A 23,394-nucleotide genomic window follows, 5' to 3' on the forward strand; every position below is an offset into this window, starting at 1 on the left:
GCTTCTAACATGTTATAATAATAATAATATATCCTAAATAGTTGTTCTTTTTGAAATTAAACAATTTCAGCTCGAAAGGGGGAAAATTCTGTACCTTTATAAATTTATTTAGAAAGTATATAACCCCCCTTTTCTATTTGCCATACCAATTTTTATTATCTAAACCCTTTCGCTTTCAAAACGATTTTCATAGCACGGGAAGATTGGAAATTGATCTGTCGAATGAATAGTTGTTCTTTTTGAAATTAAACAATTTCAGCTCGAAAGGGGGAAGATTCTGTATCCTTATAAATTTATTTAGAAAGTATATAACCCACCTTTTCTATTTGTCAATTTCTATTATGTAAACTCTTTCGCTTTCAAAACGATTTTCATAGCGCGAAAAGATTGAAAATTGATCTGTGGAATGAACAGTTGTTCTTTTTGAAATTAAACAATCTCAGCTCGAAAGGGGGAAGATTCTGTATCTTTATAAATTTATTTAGAAAGTATATAACCCCCCTTGTCTATTTGCCATACCAATTTTCATTATCTAAACCCCTTCGCTTTCAAAATGATTTTCATAGCACAGGAAGATTGGAAATTGATCTGTCGAATGAATAGTTGTTCTTTTTGAAATTAAACAATCTCAGCTCGAAAGGGGGAAGATTCTGTATCCTTATAAATTTATTTAGAAAGTATATAACCCACCTTTTCTATTTGTCAATTTCTATTATATAAACCCTTTCGCTTTCAAAACGATTTTCATAGCGCGAAAAGATTGAAAATTGATCTGCAGAATGAAGACATTTTACCGATATTTCTATTTTCCTTTTGCTGCTCGAACGTACAGGAAGAGAAAAATAAAACAGGTGAAAAGCAGCACCTTTTCATGCCGCAGTACGCATCTTGTTTTTTTGCAATTCGCGTGCTGGCTCCTAATTGCAGCGACAGATGGTCGACTGTTGGCTCGAAACGATGCGACGCATCGACCATCGTAATAAAACGCGACCGGGTTATCCAGATTAGTTTCGTCCCGAGAAAAGACGAAATGGATCGTGTCCCTTCCTCTTGAAAAAAGCCTCTTCTTCTCCTCCAGCGATCGTTCGAATCGACGAATAAATTAAGAAACGCGCATAAATTATATTCGAGAGGCGAATAGGAGTTTTCGAGGAGACAGATGTCTGACGACGAACGTGTTCATCTACTGTGAATTTTACACTCGTGCTGACCGTACACTTCTCGACATTTGCATACGGATCTTCCCAGACGAGTTTGGAATGCACGCGTTGGTATGAATCATTTTCGAGTTTCGAACATGTCTGATTCTTTTGAAAATATTTAGTTATAACGTTCGGCGATTGAATAAAATCGCACGATCTACTTATTTCAAACCTTCCGTTCTTCTTTTTCCTGAAAAATTGTTTCTATACCATGTACAATGTTCTAAAGGAAGTAAATGCGGTGAAACTAATTTCGATTTTATTTGAGAAGAGGCGTTTCGTACGAACCAATCCAACAGATACGATAGATATGTAGTTACTCGATATATCAGGTAGGCTCAGAAAATATTGCGCAAGTTTCGACGTGTTTTCAATTTCTCGAAAGGTTTATCGAACGTAAAATCGTTTCTTAAATCTTTGGAATTTTAGAGTAGAATGTAGATAAAGAGCCTTCTATTTATCTATATTTAAATACCACGATTGTCAATAAATGTTTAGCACACGGAGATTTTTAATTTTGTAAAGTTATTGTTAGAGATAAAATTATTGTTTACGATATGTAACGTTTCTCGAGAACGTCTCGTTCCGCATCTTGCATCGATGCATCCGATGGCCTTGCGATCTTTGTTAAAAATTATTGCGCCTCTAATCGCGAGATTTCCTTATTTTTACATTATTCACGCATGACTTCTATCTCGCGTTTCGATCACAGAGAAACTCTTTCGAGAAAAGATATATCTACGAATCCAATATGAGAAAAATACTTCGAATCTTGAAAAAAGGAAATCACGAATAACAATATATCGAACAAAATGATGCGAAAATGATGTGACTTTTAAAATTTGCGAAATTACTTTGCCGACAAAGTCTCCGAATACGAGTGCGTCGCGCAATCTAAAAATCTAAAAATACCACGACGCTGTTACGCGCTTCGCGAATATACTAAAACAATATTTTATAGAAAATAAACTGCGAATATAAATTTGTCAATCTTATGGAATATTTCATTGAGAAATAAATTTGAAAAATACATTTTTCATCCGCTAAAAACAGCAAAGTCAAATGTCAGCAAAGTACCTTCACCTACGTGCAAGTTAAAAAATTCAAACTCACGGAACAGCGATTCTATGGGATCTCGAACCGATATAAAATTACTTCGCCATAAGCGGTGAACTTGAAATCGTATTACCATCCAAAGACGTTGTAGACGCGTATTCTCCAGATTTAAGAAGCATCCGGGGGCTTGAAAACGTTGCGGCTGCGTATCCAGGAGATTCCGTGCGCGGTGCGCGTATGCAAGCACGCGTACTCGACAGCCGCACGCAACACGTGCGATCAAAAGCACGCACCAGGACACGTGTCGTCTCTAATCGAACGTAGGCAGGTGAACGTTCGCAACTTCCTAACCTTTGTTAGGAAGTACGCGTGTATAGGTGCTCATAAATTATCCGATAGTTGGCTAAAAACGAGAGAACGAGGAGTTGGAGATATATCCGGGAATACCGTAAAGATATGATTAAGAACGGTGGTTTGCAAAATTTTGCGAAAACTAATATTAGGAGCTAACCGATGCGAAATTTAAAAAAGGAAAAAAAAGAAGGAACGCGAAGGAGATACGAGTGAACCGGTTATTTCCAAAACGGGCAAAATTCGCGTAGATTAAACGTTGGAATTAAACAGAATGATTAAGTGTAACCGAACTATCGCGTGCCTAACCGGTACTTTCAAGGCTCTGTTATCGCGTAGAATCATCAAGGAAAGGCGAACGTCTGACTGGTGAACATCCGCAAACGGCAGCGGACTATGTCGAATCCTTAGGCGTTCGTGTAACCACGATCGGGAATTATACGGTACATGAACTAACGATCGACTAGGAATTTGAAAAGAAATTAATCGATAATTAATAGTCGAAATAATTGCGGGGAAAAATTGGCTGGCTCGTTAGTCCTGTTTATTAAATACGGGAAATGCGACAAGATCTGCATGCATAATGACCAACGGGCAGGTGATGGTGGTTACATAGAGAAAGGATTGGCGCTATAGCTTCAACGAACTACTGCTTATTTTCTCGAGCGATATTTTTCGTTATTTTAGTCGGGAATCTTCCATTTCTCTATATTTACGTTATACGTTGGAAAAACGTGTAAAAAAATCGAATAACGTAGGAAAGAACTTTGAGGGAAATGTATCTATCGAAGCGCTTACTTTACAAGGAGTAGAAAGTTTTTAGAAATATCACGTGACTCGTTAATTCCAAGGCTGGATTTATCAATCGACTGTTCACGCTAGTTTCGTTTAATTGAACAAACAAGAGACAGAGGCTGGTAAATTAAGTCGAACAAAGTCGGCTTTAAGGTTTCAAGAAATTGAGTCTCGAAAGAACTTGCAGGACTTCGATGGACAGGGGTCCAAGGAAGAAAGAGATTTAAAGGGTCTTCCCGATACGATAAAAGCCAAAAAAGGGTCAAAGCTTCGCAGCTTCTTTCTCTTCCAGTTTAGACGCGTTTCCCGTCATTTTTCGTTACTATAATACAATTTACTTATTTCGGACGTCAAGCACGTACGATAAGTGCAAGTATACAAAGTACGATATTGTACGAAACCATCGAGTATCGACGCTTGACGAAGACCTCAAGAAGACGAAGAACATCTTCGTAATTATACATACATATATATATATATATGTCGGGGGTAACGTTGTAAGTCGGGGCGTGTAATAAATCTTTCTGCGAGGTGTCCATCGTTGTTGTATACCAGATGATATTTATCGAAGCGAATGTATCGCAAAGGTTAACAAGCGATATCGGTGAGCGAATAATTGAGATATCGGTGACGATGAGTTTAGGTTCGATAACGAATACACGGTCAACAGGATGACGATTGCGATTAGGAACTCGATGTAGTGTTCACTGGTCGAACTTATCGGATCGAGAGTCAGTCCAAGTGGAACTGCCCTTATATACTCCTCTCCGTATCCCTCTGTATCCCTCGGGTCAATCTCTGTTTTTAAGCAGAGTTATTTAATTAATTTATACCTCTGTTAGGTACACGTCCCTTCCGTGACCGTGGCTACGTTCAGTGACCTGTTATGTCACCTCGAGCCCAAGCCCACTGTCATAAATCACGGACAATCGTAATTGACCTAACTCGTAAACAGCTATTTCTCAGTTTTATTGTTTAAATACGGCTATAATAAAAAGTCTGGATCGAAGTATCGGGAACCTTCCCGAACATTCCGAAAGAAATCCCCGGTGTCCTTTCATCTCCGAAATATATATGTATATATATATATACATAGTTGGCAAATCTATTCCGTTTAAAAAGAGACAAAATCGAAGCCGATTTATGGTGATCGGAGAAAGAGAAACATACAAAATGTCGTATCTCTTGATTATATTACGTAATCGTCAGACGTGCCTTTCTATCGTTGCGAACCTTTCAACCTTCGCCGTGGAGGCATCGGCCGAGTACAAAAGGTTAACGACTGAACAAACTTCTATCCAGCTCCCATTCCCTCGCCTATAAAACACGCATTAGCATAAATATCCGCGATAGAACCACCGTCGCAAAACGGAACAACTTCCCCGAGCATTGGATCGAGTTGCGATCGAATCACCTCGACTCGCACCTGATACATGAACCGATCAACAGGTGACGCTTTCCACTACAATTACTCGGCACCTGGCCCACATCCGCGCGAATATCGAGTTCCCTGTCCACGTGTAAACGCGCCGAGTCGCTTTCACAGCCTCCGTAAAGAGGAGGAAACCGAAACGTCCGCGTACGCCCGGTAAACCCATCCGAGGAAGATATCCAGCGGGATTTCCTGACTCGCGATCCAGGGAAAGGGTACTGGTTGCTCTCTGTGTCGTCGTATTGAGAGATGCAGCTGCCTTTGGGCGTCGAGCACGGGCCCGGTGCAACCCTGCAAGAGCCAGGATACCAAAGCCAACACCTGGCCATCACCTGCTCCCCTCCTTTTTCTGCGGCTTCTGCAGTGGTGCACGAGGCCAGCCGGCCGGAATTCGTCTCTATGGGTATTTTTGCGTCATCGAAATGTCCCGGTATCCTGTGTACCCCTTTCTCGAACCCTACGCCGTAAGCTTTTGCAAGCAGGGTCACCTTCCTGCCGTCGACGAGGTTTCGCAGCAACTCTGGGAAGGTGGAGATTTCCGGTGCTGTGCACTTTGACACCGGAACTTTGGTGGTTTCTCAGACGAGAGATGGTTTCAAGGTAGGACCCGATTGTTTTAAGCGATCCGAGATTCATGGGAAAACGAGTTCTCCGTTCTGCCGACCCTTTTTTCTTTTCCTTTATCGGACAATTTAATAGAAATTGTAGCAAATTATTTAGAAAATTATTCGTAATAGCAGCAATCGTTGACATCGTTACGCATCTTTGACGAAAATGTCTGGTAATTTGGTTTTCGAGCGTATCTCGACGAGCCGCGTTGTACGATCTTGTATTCGACTAGAGCAAAAATTATGATTCGTCGAACGTCTATCGCGACATTCTGTTGCAACTTGTATCGGCAGAGTGACGCGAATATCTAAGATCATGACCCGAGTCAACAAAGTTAAAAAGCGAAACATCTAGTCCGTCGTTCGTCATCTAGAAATTAACTAACCTCGCAACGCGTATGACGCGTCTGTACATCTGTTATTCGTTCATATTGCTTAATCACGCGTAAACTAAAAACACCTTCCCTCTTCCTTCGTATATGATAATTACGCAAACTATATTTTATACACAGTCAGTTAATTTCTCGCGCTCTGACTCGTTAACCGAGTACAAAGTGCTTAAACGCGAAGATAATTTTAGTACGAGCTTCCTTCGTATAGAGTAACTCTATACATATACGCGAACGATAACGTTAAAATTTACTAATAACCCGATAGACTTAATTAATTTTGCGATACCTGTGTAAGAATAAATAAATAAATAAATAACCAAATGACCAGCCGTAAACCAGTCAAATAAAACTGATTAAAATTGACGGAAAAAAAGAAACAAGGTGGACAAACAGCAGCCGCAACGTAGCGTGAAAATTTAGCCCAACTAATTTCCATATCGTCACCGGTGGCAATTGGCGATACAACCCCCGTGTGTCGAAACTCTGCCCCGTTTCCGGGGTTGCCACTGTATTTCGTAATTTCAGCCGGTGTCCGCCGGTCCGATCGATAAACTTTTTCGTGCCTGTTGCACGCGTGCCAGTGCATGTGCATTCCGACATGTTGCAGGTGCACCACGCCCTCGGCTAACACCTTTCTGTTTGTTTTCCAATGATTAGTCAGCGGTCTATCTCTCTGCCCTTCCTCTTCTTTCCTACCGCCCTTTTTTAATCGTTCCTGTTTCTTTTTTCTCTCCTATTTCTGTTTTATTACACAACTCGACGAGCACGAGGCACAACACACAACCAACTGCATCGAGTTTATTGCCCTCAGGGGCGACGAAATCGTCCTGAAAACGGCAATTACCCTTTCAACGTTTCCACTGTTTCACGCGGCGATTATCTACCCCTGCGTGCTTTCCGCTTTTTGCCTGTGCGCCTTTTTTTTTTCTTTTTATATTTGGCAGATTTCTTTCGTTCTCGCGATCGTCGCGTTTGATACGCAAGTTAGGGTATGCCTGTTCTTGTTTTAAATTTTAGGAAATTTAAACATTTCGTTGCCAACGAAACTTTCTCGAACGAATACTATTCTTTAGTCGGACGCTACGGCAAATTAAGGCGAAACGTTGAAAATTTGTTGATAACAACGCGGTTATAATCGCTACACTTTGAACCCAAAGAATTCTAATTGATTTATTAATAGTTTGCTTATGTCAATATCGATCGCCGTTGAAACGAGATGTTCGCAGAAATCGTTTCATGGCTCGAGATATTTATTGTGTGCAGTATGATAATGAGATATCGTGTACCAATTTTAGTGCAGTGCTGGATCTAGGTTACGAATCTTCTACTAATGCAACAATGTCATTTATAGACGAGGAATGCAGCTACACTGCGTACAACATTCGTCGTTTAGATAATTGCAACTAACGTGGAAATGTGTATACGCATTTCGCAGTGGCGTTAATTAGCACGATTAGCAAGCTGCAGACTTTTCTACGAGCTGCGTCCACTGTTTTCTCGAACCAAAGGCTTTGTCACCCCGACTGCTTCTCGCACGGTGTCGTATGTTGCTCGAAAGTGAAATCACGGCAATATTTATACCGCTTCGGGTGGTTCGAGAGGTCGTAACTTCGATTAAAAGCTAATAAAATGAAAAATCAATAAAAGAAACGAAATTACGGGAAGAAAACAAAGAAATCCTTGGAAATCTGTCTAAGCAATCGCAAAGCACCGAGCGACTCGAGAGTGGCTGGAAATTAAATAATACGCTGGCCGTATCAGACACGTTATCTATTTAGGCTTGTTCAGGCTATCGCTTGTTTGCTCGGGAAGCCCAGTTACACTTTCGTATTCTGGAAAAGCAGGAATTCGTAGAGCGACTGCGGCCGTCGTCGTTTCGTTTCCTATTTGCCTCGTGTGATATTTAAAATCCTCTACGGATCGTTCCGATTTCTCAGTGACGCAGCAGCCACGGAATTCTTGCTTCCTCGTCGCCGCGTTTGCAAAACGCTCACTTTTCCCGACGATGACCCGACCACGCGCAATTGGACACCGCACGACGCCGCCGTTTAGATTTCGAGACGTTTCCAAATGATTTAAACGCGATCATGTTCTTTTCCATGTTTTCGTTCTTCTTGGCGAGAGACGTTGAGACGAGAAAGACTCGGTTTCCTTTCGTAATCTGTAATCTATCCATGAGTTTGACGTTTGCCCGAGTAGAAATATTTGGTAAATCCTTAGAGCGAGCGATGCGATCGTTGAAAATATCTTTTCCATGTTTTTATAGGAGCCAGCAATAACGACAAGAAAGAATATTTAAACAACACAGAAGAGAAACCTGTAAAAACAAACAAAATTATGTTTCCCGTGACAACAACGAAAATAGATATGCCAGACTTACTCATCGACCACTTTCGAGTAATAATAGACACCAATAAAACGTATGAATATAATGCGACCAGCAAGAAGAGCAGACGCGTCAACGTTGCTTCCAATTCGAATAAATTTTTAATAAACCTCCAACAAATCAAACGGCTCACCTACGAGATTTTGCAAGATTTGTCATCTCTGAGGAAGTCGTGACATTTTAACGGAAGGTGGCGTCCATTCCAATGACTATTTTCAACCCAAACCCTAGCAGTTTTCATATTTCATACGATGATTCATGGCATCGATTGAATTATGCATCGATAAATTGTCTGTTCTCTCTTTCTCTATACTTAAAAACCTATTCGATTAACTACGTAATTTTCATGAGTCGACCGTGAATTTTTACGTATTTGCATGAAATTTAGAAATACGAAAATGCAAGCAATCGAAGTGTAATAATTTTTAATAAGCGAAAAGAGTTTATCTATCCATCTGCAGATTACTAGGCAACGATAAAATATAAATAGACTGTTACGTTGCATTTTTTAAAGCGGAAAGCTCTTTTTAAGGCAGCGACGTTTCTAGGAAATTTAAATGTCTCGCGACATTGAGAATTTGTTATGAACGTAGAGATTGTTGGCAAGTTTGATCGATCAAATAACAGAACCAGCGAAATCCTCTCGATAGCATCGATCTTTATCTGATAAAGAACTACACGTTCCCAATTCGGATTTTTAATAAATTGGCAATGCCATCCGAAGCCAGATTAGATAGTAAATAAAGAACCGTCTGGTGATTTTGTTTGCTTAATTTTTGTACCATACGACGATTTTTTTTTTATTTGTTTCTACCAATAATTTTTAATGTGGCTCTTTTCCAAAATGTTTTCTTTTTTATTTATATCGCGAAACATGTAGAAACGTGACTAAACTGCTCTATATACCTGTTCTTTGGACATTTTTACGTCAAAATTTAAATTCAACAGTTTCAGATAACCGAGCTTCGATGCTACTGGTATACTTGTTAAGTAATCACGGAATCTTGTCCGTGCAAGGATTAAGTCCATAAAAACGTAATTACGTAGATTGAAAATGGCGATAGAAAGGAACCATGACATGGACAGACGATGACAAGGTTGAATAAGCAAGAAAATTGCCTGCGTCTGCTGCGATTCTTACATTCCATGAATGTGGAACGGGTTAAAAAACCTCGTAACGTTTCACGCGTAACGTCGGATCGCACGATAATCGGCGAGGCTATCGATAGGACGAGTTATCGGCGGCTCGAGTTTCGGCCATTTATTTAACGGTCCTTGTCGGGGAACAATCGAGAAATAAAGGCGTCTGATATCGATAACGTGCTCTATTTTCCCAACTGTTTTTGCCAAATGCTGCGACAAACCTACCGTAAAATTTCTCCTATGAAAGTTTCATGGCATTAGCATACGAGCAGGCGAGTCGATAGTGGTGTGCGATACATTTTAACGACAAAAGGAGATTCATCGCGTACCATTGTGTACGTTTCGTCCAGCTGGCCGTACTTTTCTGTGTATCTCCCTTTTTTCCTTTCCTTTGTTGTTGTTGCTTTTTTCTTTTTTTAAGAAATATATAATCAATCACAGGCGGACGACAATCGTAGATAAAGAAACGTTTATTAAAATGACTTATCAAAGCAACAAAATTATCTTTGATGAGAGATTATGCGAAAGTATCGCATAAAAAACGACAGTATCGTGCAATCGTTGTTCAACTTTATATCGCTGGTACAACTTGTTATTTTAATAAAAATCTAATCTCTCGAATATCTGTCGAATAAACAAATAGCTACTCGAGTCGATTAATTGATTTTTCTTTAAACGACTCTTAAACGATTGAAATAAACTTTCACAAAGTCCTATCGTATGGAAACTTTAGCCAAGATAGAAAGAAATTTCGGATACTGGGAAAAATTGTAAAAGCTTTGAAATTTATTTTTCTTTTATTCGACGAAGAACGCGGGACCACTTTTCTCGGATAGAAACGGTAGACAGATGTCAGTCGCGCGACTTTGCACCGAAAACCTGACGATATTTCCACTACTCTATCTAAAACTTATCGAAAAGGTGCAATTAACGATAAGCTCTGGTGTGTTTCATTAACGCACAGCGTTTTATCGGTAACAGCTGACAGCGTTTACCAACAGGATTTTCTCTCTTTTCCTATCGCCAATAGTTGTGGAAGAACGTATGGCTCGATACCTGGATACCTGAACCTGGTATCGAGCAAAGTGGCCAAACTTTCGCGAATGTAGCCATTATGTACTTACGTATTTAGACGCAATAATCTCTTACCGTTTGTATAATTATATTTACCATTTGATTAAGAAGTTCTTTTTCCTTTAGTCCCGATCTCGCAACTATGATATAATCGATGGTCGAAGTGCAAAAGCTCTTAGCATCGAGGTAAAAATTTATAGAAACCGAGCGATAAATTGTCCGTATTCTTCGCTTTTCGTTCCAATCGCCGATCCAATAATCGATAAAATCGTCGTCCCGATCCGATAATTAAAAACTATGCAGATGCAAAAGCCTCTCTTCGACCGCCAGTTCGAAAGGTTACCTACTCGAGAGCCGAAGAAGCAAATTCTCTGTAAGAATCGGCGCGTGTGCATATGTTCGACCACCGTAAGAGGAAAGAATTTACCGATATAAGCAATAAGCGGGAACAAAAGCGAAAGGGAGTGCGATTCTATGAACACTTACCCATAGGTCATCCAGGGTGACGGAGTTGTCTGTGTAGAAAACAAGCGCCTCCGCGGTCAGCGGCGATGGTTCTCGTAATTTCGAGGCGAGAAGCAAACAGGCAGTTCCTAGTAGCTGCAGCTGCGACTTCCTGATCGGGCAGATCGAGAGGAACCTGTCGACGTAGTTCATCGACAGGGGAAAGACCTCGTCCTGGCACTTCTGCTCCTCGCATACCTGTCACCGATCGTCAACCAACAGATTAGAATCGTGTCCTCTCGTTTCGCTCGCGGCTAGACCCAACGACAGGGTCCCTTGTCTCGTTGCGACGAAACACGAAAACGATTGCTCTCGACAATTTGTCCCGTCGCGCTGTTTCAAAGGAAAGCGACGGCAAACGTGCTCGGAGGAAATTAGGGGACTATCGATACCTGGACGATGGAAGTTTGGTGGAACGCGAGTACAGTTACGTTTATTTTCGGTTAATACAGTTACATATTGCTAAAACCGGGTAAATTACAGAGATTGTTCGACATTGGCGAAACAAATTTTTCTGTAAAATCTTCAAAGTTATTCTGTAAGGAAAATTATAATGGGAGATTATATTCTGAATATTCTATCGGAAATGAATTTATGTATTTCCTTCCTGTTAAAATATCTGCTAAATTTATAACAAAAAAATCTCGAGCTCACTCCCAGAGAAATAAAAAAAAAGAAAAGAAAAAACAAGGTTGGTGTATTTAATTTGGTGGAAATTAACGGGAAATTAATAAAATAGCAGTAAAGCTGAAAAAAGAAGAAAAAGAAGAAGGGAATACGTCAGACCGGATTTCCTCTCCTCGTATTTTAACATCGTGGCTTTGGCTAATCGATCACCCTGGGGCACAGGTCGGGGACCTCGGTTTTTGTTTTCAAAGCATTCTCCAAGAGAGAGAGAAGATACAATCGATACAGTCGATGCTGAAGAAGAGTATAACGAGCTTTCGGCGTCGTACGAAATTCCAGTACGACGGGTTGAAATAATTCTTCGCTAAACGAATACACTGCGTCTAAAGTCCACTAGAAATAAACGAAACATCGATTTCGGTCAGTTTCGCGGCGTTCGTTAAGCGGATAAGATTAACCTTGTTCGAATAAATAAAAGCGATCGTTAGTTCACCGAGAAAATTACGTATTATATCGTGAATTTCATTTTTAGCTATTAAGTAACGAGGGCTAATCGAAAATATCACTTACGCAAGATTTCCTAATTAAATATGTATTAAAGATATACCTCGCCGATTCTTTTTTTTTTCTCAGAGATACTGCCAACTCTCAAAGTGAATTATTGCAAGCAATTATTGCGAAGTTAAAGAGATACGCGCAACGATACGAGTTGATAAAACATGTGCAATACATTTTATTTAAAAGCTATTGTTTATATCGAAAGATTATCGTCTCGACACTTTTGCAGATATACGTTACCTCTTCGGGAGAATTGCTTAACGTGCAATTATTGCAAATTCGAGGATCAAAATACAAAGCGATACGAGATATAGTACACGGATTTTGTTGAAGGCGACATTTGCGTTAAAAGATTATCGTTTCAACGCTTCTGTCGATACCGTTAACTCTCAAAATGAATTATTGCAAACAATTATTGCAAAGTTAAAGAGATACAAATTGATAAAAGATGTGCAATACGTTCCATTTAAAAGCCATTGTTTATATCAAAAGATCGTCGTCTGATGAACACTTTCGCGGATACGTGTTACTACCTCTTTGGGAGAATTTCTTAACGTGCAATAATTGCAAACTAAAGCGTTATGGGCGTTGAGATTATCGTTTCTACGCCACTGTCGATACCGTTAACTCTCAAAATGAATTATTGCAAACAATTATTGCAAAGTTAAAGAGATACAAATTGATAAAAGATGTGCAATACGTTTCATTTAAAAGCCATTGTTTACATCAAAAGATCGTCGTCTGATGAACTTTCGCGGATACGTGTTACTACCTCTTTGGGAGAATTTCTTAACGTGCAATAATTACAAATTAAAGCGTTATTCGCGTTAAAAGATTATCGTTTCTACGCCACTGTCGATACCGTTAACTCTCAAAATGAATTATTGCAAACAATTATTGCAAAGTAAAAGAGATACAAATTGATAAAAGATGTGCAATACGTTTCATTTAAAAGCCATTGTTTATATCAAAAGATCGTCGTCTGATGAACTTTCGCGGATACGTGTTACTACCTCTTTGGGAGAATTTCTTAACGTGCAATTATTGCAAATTAAAGCGTTATCCGCGTTGAAAGATTATCGTTGCAACGCCTCTGTCGATATTGTTGACTCTTCGAATAACAATTAGTGCAAATTCGAAAAATCAGACGCAAAACGCGAGATACAGGTACCAAGATACGAAATACAAGTTCAAGAAACGAAATACCGAATTTTGTATACCAAGAGATATCGATCGAGAAGAACGTGTCGATTCTTCGTACGGATCGCCGACGCTCGAGACGAAACAATTTATTTTCTTACAAAATCACCGTGTTTTTAACGCGTCGTTACCTTTATGTATCGGTAAATTTTACTTACAGAATTTCGTCGTCCTTTGTCAAATTAAGTTAACGAGTTAACCTATCGTTTGCAATAATTACTTGTATCGTGTCCCCGCGCACTACCGGAACGGAGGATGACCGAAATTTTCCAGCAATGGCCTCACCGAAGTCCCACCGGTTGCTTTCCTACCGGTTTAAGCGCAGCCGTACGAATCGTCGTTGCGTCACGACTTATTGAGCGTGACCGACGATTCCACCCTTTTCGAACACCCCTTCTTCTAATTGCGCTTCGTCGTGCGTATACCACGACCAATTAGTACTACCGGTTTAACGAAATAATTGTCTGTGTCCCATCATCGATTAAACGCGTTACGAGGCTGCAAAAAAAAAAAAGGCAAAAATTTCGCGGTGTAAGTTTTAATGACTGTAGGTTCAATTAGCAGCATGAAAGGATGCCTTTTTGCTTCAGATCCGTGGAAGATTACGTTTGGGCCAGTCGAGGTTAGAACTTCGGGGAACGTGGGAGCATTACGAAGCGTATTGATAAGGCAGAGTTTAGATCGTTTTAATCGAAATCCATTATATGTACGAGGAATAAGCAATGTGAGAATCGTATGGGAATATTTAGAGCGAGTGGAAGGTTACGAATTAAAATTTCTTCAAACAGAATACTCCGCTCTGGATGTGCTGGCAGATAAGAAGATTAATATTTATTTAATTATTATTCAGAGAAGACGATGTTTAGGAGCAGATAGATCGATCAATTTCGAAACTGACTTTTTTCCCTTGGAAAGATCTAGCGATAAAATGAAACAAAATGAAAACTCGTAGAATCTGATCAAATTAGAATAATTCGATTCAACGAAATGCCATTACAATCTGTAACACTTTCGCGGTTATTTTCTTCGAATCGTGTTTCTTAACCGATATTTCAAGTAATTTACATCTCGGACTGGAAGATTCTTTTTGGATGGCGATTTCTTTTCAACGGGGATCAACGCTCTTCTCTGCCTCGATTTAACGAGATAAAGTTTCTTCGAATTACATCGACGTGGAAAGAGCGTGTAAAATCCTATTTCTTTTTTCATCAAAAACGTCTTCATTACGAATATCATTGCTATGTTTCCAAGTTAATTTTTATCTACGGAGCCCTTGTTATCGCTCGCTGCCTAATTATTTTCGAAGCGTTATTCCTGTAAATCACCGTGGATAGTCGAAGCGATATTTCTTTCAAAGACGTCGGGTTTTTCGAGTTTCGAAGGTGGTCGTTTCTAGGAATCGACCTAGCTTACCAATATCCTTTCTGGGGTGGGATTTATGGCGGCGTTTTTATACGTTCGAGGCACGGAGTGTGTCGCGCACATGCGTTTTCCGTTCGCTATGCATACCGTTGGTTAAATTTTAATCTCGAGCGTAAAGCGAAGAAAATTATTCCAATTTATTCGAAAAGAATTACGCAAAAATTACGACACTTACGAATATAAAATAGTCCAAAGCGAAACTATTATCCAAGCCAAATGAAGTTACACGGCAGAGGGAGACAATGGAGCGAGCAAATTTCCTGCATTAAAAGAAGAAGGCGGAACCATTCCGCTCGATCGGCCGTTGCAAAGGAGAAGAATTAAGGGAAAAGGCTTTGGATAATTACATCGCGCATCTGTTCAAATATTAAAGAAAGTTTGGCCGAATTGGGGCTCGATATCTCTCGTTCGAACGGGCAACACGTTTCGAGCTGGAATTAAGGAACGCGGGGAAGGCTAGCCGATAAAAACCGTGGGCCAACAAACTCGTCCGTATATCTGCCGGACGGTCATCCGTTACCCCTCGCCAACGCAGATAATTAGTTTAACGAACCATTTTGCAAAAATTCGCATCGAAACGCAGAAAATCCCATACTGCTTGCGTTTCGTAATCTTGCCTGTCATTCTCTCCGTGGAAACTGTTGCGCCAATTATCACACTTCCTTAAACGCCTTCCTTTCGCCTGACTGCAAACATTTCGTACCACGAAGATGAAATGTATAGAACGTAATAAAAAAAATAAAAAATGCTTGATCGGAAGATAAGGATACGCGCAAATGTCACTCGCAGTCGCTGTTTGTAATTAGAAAATCGTTTCTTCGTACGATCGTGCTGCAAATTGCTGCACAATACGCGTGTACAACGTGGTACAGATTATCGTTATCTCTCAGGGAACAGAAGTTATCGATACCACACGCGAACTTTCCGGACAACGCTTTGTGTTGCCCTATCTGGCTTTAGGCAACGGCTTCTAACAACTGTTCGCCGATCGTCAAACATTCCTATATGCTATATACAAGTGGCGATGGAAGATAGAGAGGTTTCTGCGTTGGTTATCTGCCACGATAAACTTTAATCCGTCCTTCGATACAGATCCGAACAAAGAGAAGAAAGGAAACGCGTTTGACGTTCGGGGGGTCAGCCAAGTTTCTTTTACAGCTCAATAGGACTGCTGCTCGCGATCTATAGGTCTTCCGACCTCCCAAAATATTCCAGCGTTTGTGATTTTAACAGATCTTGTTCATTAGAATAGGTCATGGATCGTATTGAATAGTTATCGAACGTAAAGTTTGCCGCTGATACCGATAGTCGTGGAAAATGATAAAACGATAAGCGCCTTTGGCACACCTTTACACATTTAAATGAATTTCTTACAAATTCCGATATTTTCTATTTTAAATTTGATAATTTCACGTTCATTGAAAGAAGATTAGGCGACCGTAGGCACGCAGTGTTCGAACAAAGCTTGATCCAACGTTGTAATACTTTTTGGCTGCCAAATAAACGTTTCCTTTTAACTAACGAATTGTTGACGCCAACGAGTATTTCTGTCGTGAATAACGAAGGGATTTAAAATTAGGTAGGTTCCGTTATATCGTTCTATATTCTATCCCACCTTCTGTCTTCTTATCCCACCTTCTGTCACAGAGTGTAGGTTGAATTTAACGCGTTGCATTTACAAATTATTCGAACCGATACCGATAACATGGAACCAATTAGGTTACCATGGTAATTTATTCCGAACTACAACAATTAACGTTTCCATTCTAAAAGGATTTCGTTCAAGAAACACCATGGTCGAAGCAACCAAACTCTTATTAGCACATCAAAGCCGCGAAGATTAAGCGGAAGAATATAAACAGAAACAAATTTGCATATTTAACGGGATTTCAAATTGAAACATCGGCAACCTTTAACCCCTAAACCAATGATTTCGTTTCGCGAGATTCTGCGATTCTTCCGAGGAGATCGACATTTTTTATTCTCAAGATTTCTCGAGTTTAGCGATTGATCGATTACGAAAGATTGGCGTCCGCGTGAAATACGCCCGAGATACGCGAAAACCAAGCGAAAGGATAACGTCGAGTGAATTTGGAGCGAACGAATGGTTCGCGAGTGCCTCTAATACCAAAGAATTCAAAGCAGTGGACTTCGACACGCGTGTACGACACGATCCAGTCCGGTCACGTTCCCGACGCACCCGTATGATTCAAGGCCGACTTTACAAACCTCCTGATCGTTGTAATTAATCGTGCAAAAAAATCAATCGGCAGCTGAATAAACCGGACCTTGAACCGCGAATCGCAGGAAATCGGCCTGGTTAAGAGGCTTCGGATCGTTCGAGGAACTTCGAAGGACATTTAAACACGATTAATATCTTTCGTCTTAACGCCAACGATCCACGATTACCGAATCACCTTGAGAATCGACCGTTTAAATTTCCCACCGATTAATGCCTTTACCGGTGCGCGTCTTATTTATTATTCTTCCAACGTAACTTACTACTTTCTTCCAACGAAAACGCGCGGTCGGTTTGCTGCGTTTGTGCGAAATTTAAAGACGGCAAGATGGAAAATGCAAGTAAACTTCGTTTTCAAGTTGCGTTAACGAGTTTGCAATTGTTCGATGCTTGTAACAATACCATTAGCGTTAACTGCATTACCATGGATAAGTTTAACGTTTGGCAAATCTTATTGAACATTCGACGTTTACCACGGTAAATTGTAAAGTTTTACGTTACCAAATTACCAAATATCTCGTAGCAGAAACTTGGACGCGAGAGTATTTAACGAATCTGCAATTAGTAAGTATTTGACATTTATAGTTCTGATTATAAGCATAGTGTAAGTACGTCGAGTGCTCGACGCTATTCGCGCCACTTGTAAATTGATAAAAAGTGAAATCGCAAGTTTTTACATTAGATCAGAACACTCGAGACGCTGTCGAAAGTTACGTTCGAATAAAATCGGACACTTTTATGCAACGTACGATTGTATTCGAATGGAACGATTGATTTCTAACGTTACGGAATCTTCTACCAATAACATCGGAATGAATCGAAAGTGAAAAACGGCGAATGTATGTACATTGCATCAGGAATTAAAATTTATAGGCTTATAGATTAGATAGATCCTTCTTATCGGTATTTATAAAATGAGTTATACAACCGAGATTTTAAATATCTCGGTGTAATTTCGTGACGAAACGTGACAACGGAGGGTTAATCGTGGCTGGATACCGGCGATTATCAACGATTTCTAATTCAACTAGCGTTACATCATTAGAAAGCCTAAGGATTTTAATCCTGCGAATTTCTGATTTTCGATTGCTCGATTTCTTCGTATAATTAAATCTAGTCGAACATTTTAGATAACTCTGATATTAATTGAACTCTAGCGTTAAAAAGTACGACAAATTCAGCGCGCAAAAAATTCAGAATTACGAAACTTTATTCCGTTAAATTTCGAAACTTTGGTTTTACTGAACACGCTTTGGAATATAATATTCGATAACGTACGGATCGAATATCGAGTTTGGATTTGTTTCTTTAAAACGATATCAAAGTCTCGATGAAAAGACGTCGTCGCACGTTACAATGTCTCGCTTTTCAACGATCAAAAGAGACGGTCAACGTCTCGTATCAACTAACTGAAAGAAAGCGATCGCCGTTGATCGTCGTCGAACAAATTCGGTCGAATCTCGTATACATATGTATGCGTACGAAACTCGAAGCCGAACCGACCAAATGATCAACCGGGATACCGAACAATGAAATGATTACCGTTACGTTAGTCATGAGCGGAAAAAAAAAAGAAGAAAAGAAAAAGATACTTTGTCGCCAGATAGGGCAAACGATATCGCCGAGAAACACAGATATTTCCGTTCGACTTAAAAAGCAGAAATTTAAATGTAACCGAGAGCTGAGAAGACTACATTGTCAGCGGGTCGGTGTCGCGTTTGAAGGAAAAATTAATCTTGGAATCTTACAATTCGATCCGGAAGCAGAAATTCGTTATCGTAGCCGTCGAAGCAAGTCCATCGACGAATGCGATTACGCGACAAACGTCTGAGGCGACGATCGCCTTCGTTTTCGTTTTGGCTAATATCTTGCACCTTTCGATTACGATATAATATTCCGTGACTCGATTCCACTATCTATACTAACATATATTATATATCGATCGATATAATTAATTAATATAATTATATATTAATTCTTTAAACGTTCAAGTTTATACGAATTTTCGTAAATTGCCATAAGATTCGTTCGAGATTTATCTAAGGAATCGTATTAAAAAGCCTACTGCTCTGCGGCATTCGAAATTTCCTTTACCAAAGTTAACTCGACTCCACAGTTGGCTGAAAAAGGAAGGTTCTCGGGAAGATTCGAATCTGCGGACTTGCAAATGTCGCGTTTGTCCGCATCGATACGCATTTGGTAACGCACAGGTGACGTAACGCAGCGATCCCACTGACATGATTCGACCGGTCGTCAATGACGGTGTAAAAGATTGCGAGAGCGCCCCGCCAGCCAAAAGCCGTTGGTTGCGTACCTACGCAACAAGCGTGTTTTTTAAATTTTAAAGGGACCCCGGACGCGCGTTCGACGTCATCGGACGCCTCTCTCTCGCGCTCTCTCTCTCTCTCTCTCACGCACCGCGGCCGAAAATAAGTCACGAACGTTTCGTTTCGCGAGCTTTCCATACGCTACCCAAACTCCAAACTCACCGATATAACGGAATTTTCTGTTCGATATACTGGACGCTAACGAGGTTCCCTCGGCTGTGACACCCTTGCATTCAAAGAATTCCTCGTCACGCGATCTCTTTCGGATGAAAAACCTCGACCACTCTACGCCTCTACGCGTTACGGCCTGTTAATGTTCTCGATGACAAACGAAATCCTACTCGGTATATATCGACTGCTCGATGTCGTGACATTTAAGTATTCGCAGATGGAACCTTAAAACGAGATTGATCGTAGTTTGTTAACGTTTTTTACGTATAATACGAGCGATAACGCTATCGGTATATATTATATCGATACATTGTTAATAAATAGTTGCGTGGAAATGGTTCGCGCGAGAGAGATTATTGCCAACTTTTACGTAACGCCAGTGTTTACTGGTAGGCCGTATAAAATGACAACGATAACCGATATATAATTACGTATAATTCTTTTTCGTTTTCACTGCACAGAGATTTAATGACTCAACGAGTTATCGAAACCTACCATTGTACGTGACAGCGCGTAAAACGAATCTCGTTAAAACCAAACGAAATTATCGCGACGTAAGACGAGTATATAACCCGTGACCCTTTCGACTATCGAAAAAGTCGAGTCTCGCGTCTCGCGCTTCCTTCGACTTCTCCATCGACGATTTCCCGCAAAATATCATCGATCGCGTTAGTAATTTTATCGAGACGTCTAGAAAACAACGTAACGTATCTGGTCGTGATCGTACGAGCGACGATAAGGTACGGTTAATGGTTAAATTTTGGAAAATTCAAGGGCGACACGTGGACCGGAAACAGTTGCTCACCTCCAACATCCACTCCGCGACGATCTTGCGCATGAGCGGCGAGATGTCCCTCTGCACGCACTCGAAGTAAGAACTGCTGGGTGCGTATCTTTCCTCGGTTTTCAGAAGATTCTGCAACACACGGTCGTCGCCAAGTACGGCAGGATCGGCGTAAGCTCTGCGCTCGACCGCTGTGTTCTCGCAGCAAAGCAGATCCATGATCCCGTGGCGTTTCTAACCTCTCGAAACACGCACACACACGACAGAGAGAAACGGTGGCGGCGGCACAACCTCTCCTCCTCCTCCTCCTCCTCCACCACCTCCTCCTTCTCTTCTTTTTCTCGGCTGTGTATGCGATGACTGCTGCCGCTGCCGCTGCTGCTGCTGCTGCTGCTGCTGCTTGCGATCGAAGATATTATTGCACGGTGTGTGTACGTACGTGTCAAGATTCTGGTGGTCGTTGACGACGCGAAACGAATCCTCGTTGTATAAGATCAGACGTATTTTTCCCCTCTCGTTCGTATTTTCCGTCTCTTCTCAGCGCCGTCGCCGACGCCGTCGCCGTCGTCGTCGTCGTCGCGGTGTCACTTTATTCACGTGCCACGTTGCCAAACCGTTTTTCACCGGCGCGACCAGACAGAGCATGCACAAATCGATCGTAAAGATACGGCCACGGCTAGAGAAGTTGGCACGAATTCGCACGGCAAGACGCTTACCTCGCCCAGGACACTGCTCAACACTTCACAAAATAAAACTATAGAGGAATACACGCGTGTCGAACGTGTGCGTACGCGTGTATATATACACGTAACAGGACCTTGGTTTCGGGCGATGACTTCGAATATCACTCACCTAAAGGCCGTTTACGCGAAAACAATATATACAACGGCGAGAATCTGTCGGGGTTCGACCAAGTTGTGGGAAAAAAAGCTGGTCTACCGATTTTGTTATCCCTTGCGTTCCATGCACAACACACTTTACTTTCGTTTCTCCTATTCTCGCTGTCCAAAGTAGCTACCGGTCGTCTCTCGATCTTGTATAGTACTTTTTTTTTTTTCCTTTTCTTTTCTTTTCTTTTCTCTTCTGTGTTTGACTCTTTCTGTTTTTCTTCGCGTATCCTCGGTTTCCTCGAAACTGTCTGTCTCGATCGAGGATAAAGAGCAAGAAAGAACCGAACGCGTTACAATAACGCGTCAACACACACTGGTAGCGAACGAATAAAAATGATCGGTCGAAGGTTCGTACGACGTAGGAATTGTAATAAATAAGCGTAATTTGGTTTGGCGTAGCTCGTATTCCGTCAATTGCGTCCGCGTCGTAGACAGAGCTCGCGGCGAAACCGTTTCGCTTTTAAAAACGAGTATCGCTTGCACGGTCGATTTAAATGTCCTCCGATGCTTTAATATTATTCACTTTCTCACGATCCGACACTGGCGACTTACCAGGTCAGAATGCCGCCGGTCTTCCTGCCGTGGTTCGCTCTTCTCCAGTTCGTTCTTCCCGAAGGGGTGGTAGGTGCGTCCCCACCATCTCGGCGCCAACGGTCACGTGATCACGGATCGATCCCTACCACCAAGGCGCCAGCGTGTCACGTGAAACGTAACTGTCCCCCCACCATCGGTTGGCATGACTGGGGCGCCAGTGCCGGATTCGCATCGTGTAACAGGAACCCAGCGCGACTGCCACCTACAGGGTCGCCACCTTCGGCGTCTCGTGTTATTTCAGGGACGTCCACGATATCTACGGAACCAAGGTGTATAGCGTTCTAACCTGCCGTCTTTCGACCCTCCGTCACCTGGCAAGCTTTTTTCAACCTGTACGATTCGTCTAGTCTCTAGCCCCTTCGGTGCCGTGCGAGATTCAGCATTTCCGCTAGAACCTGCGAACAGGTGGAAATATCTCGTCATGGGATTTAAACCCTTCAATTGCTCGCAACCAAAAAACCCTGCCTTTTCCAGCGAAATGCCACTTTTTATTCGTCTTTTTCCTTCGCCGCGGAGCGAAATCGACCAGTTTCTCGTTTTACAATCTATAGTTTTACGGAAAGTTGACTCTGTTTTATTAAAAGAACGGTTTAATTTTGTGGCGAGAAACGTTCAAAATTATTAACAGCTATAAAGTAAAGTAGCTATATTCGTGCATCGATCTTATTCTTTCTTCTCTACGTTATCCATACCACGTGGACGTTACGTAAGAAACGTTTTCCTTCGTACGAGTACCATAAGTCGCGAGTCACTGGCAAATCGATAATAGGAAACCTGTTGAAATTCTAGAAATTACTGCATCTTTGTCGTATATGTCCTAACAAATACAAACTGCCTCTACATTCGTCTCGATTCTTACCGTACGACAAATATTACGATTACCGCAATTTTACAGCGATAAATTTCATTAAAACGTTCCACTAAGAGTACAATTTTTCTAAAATGTATTTTTCCATTGAACTGCAACGAATCTTCGAGTTACACGTTCCTTGACGTTGTTTTATTACATTTAATAGCCACGTTAAATCGTGACCATATTTAAACTTCTAATAACGTGGCATGGGGTTCCATGTGATCACAATCCGATATTGACTCGAGAGAGTTCGGACAAGTCCGGACTCGTTCGTTTCTGTTCGTTGATATACAATGTCGAAATTCTTTACTTTGCTCTTTGCTATCGAAATTTCCACTCTTTTCGAATATTCTGTTATTTCTCGTTCACATCTTCGAGTGTGAAATTCGATCGATCGCATCGTCGGTTGTGAAAGGTAAAAATATCGGTAGAAAACGTCGAAGGACTCTCGTTCCATTCGACGAAGAACGATCTTCTTCAGGTGTCCGTAATACACCATACACACGTGACGAGAAACGGAGAAATTCCATTCTTTTATCACGAAACAGATCAAAGCAGTGATTTACAAAGATATCCGTTGGTAGATGTAAAGTAAAAGATCCAAAGACGATAGGTTAGGAATCTTACAGCGTGGAACTGCAAGGGATTAAGAAGTATGGAGGTCACCTTGAGTTTTTTAAATAGCGTTCCATATTTTCATCGTGATGGAATAATAGCCTCGATTCTGAAGCAAATGTCTGCAACCACGGAAAAAGAAAAGATAAATGGGATTGAGTAATTCTAAGA

General features: G+C 41.0%; 1 protein-coding gene across 1 annotated transcript in view; it reads right to left on the reverse strand.

Moving 5' to 3' along the window:
* The window catches only part of LOC132914176 (G1/S-specific cyclin-D2), a 143,742-nt gene that overhangs the window by 32,358 nt on the left and 87,990 nt on the right, over positions 1-23,394 (reverse strand). The window contains exons 4-5 of the mRNA XM_060973045.1: positions 20,293-22,150; positions 10,926-11,141 (exon numbers count right to left, since the gene is read on the reverse strand). Coding sequence (XP_060829028.1) covers positions 10,926-11,141; positions 20,293-20,490 — 414 coding nt within the window. The 5' untranslated portion in view covers positions 20,491-22,150. The remainder of the gene's footprint in view (positions 1-10,925; positions 11,142-20,292; positions 22,151-23,394) is intronic.

Source organism: Bombus pascuorum, chromosome 14 (assembly GCF_905332965.1).
Source record: "Bombus pascuorum chromosome 14, iyBomPasc1.1, whole genome shotgun sequence".
Taxonomy (NCBI): Eukaryota; Metazoa; Arthropoda; class Insecta; order Hymenoptera; family Apidae; genus Bombus; species Bombus pascuorum.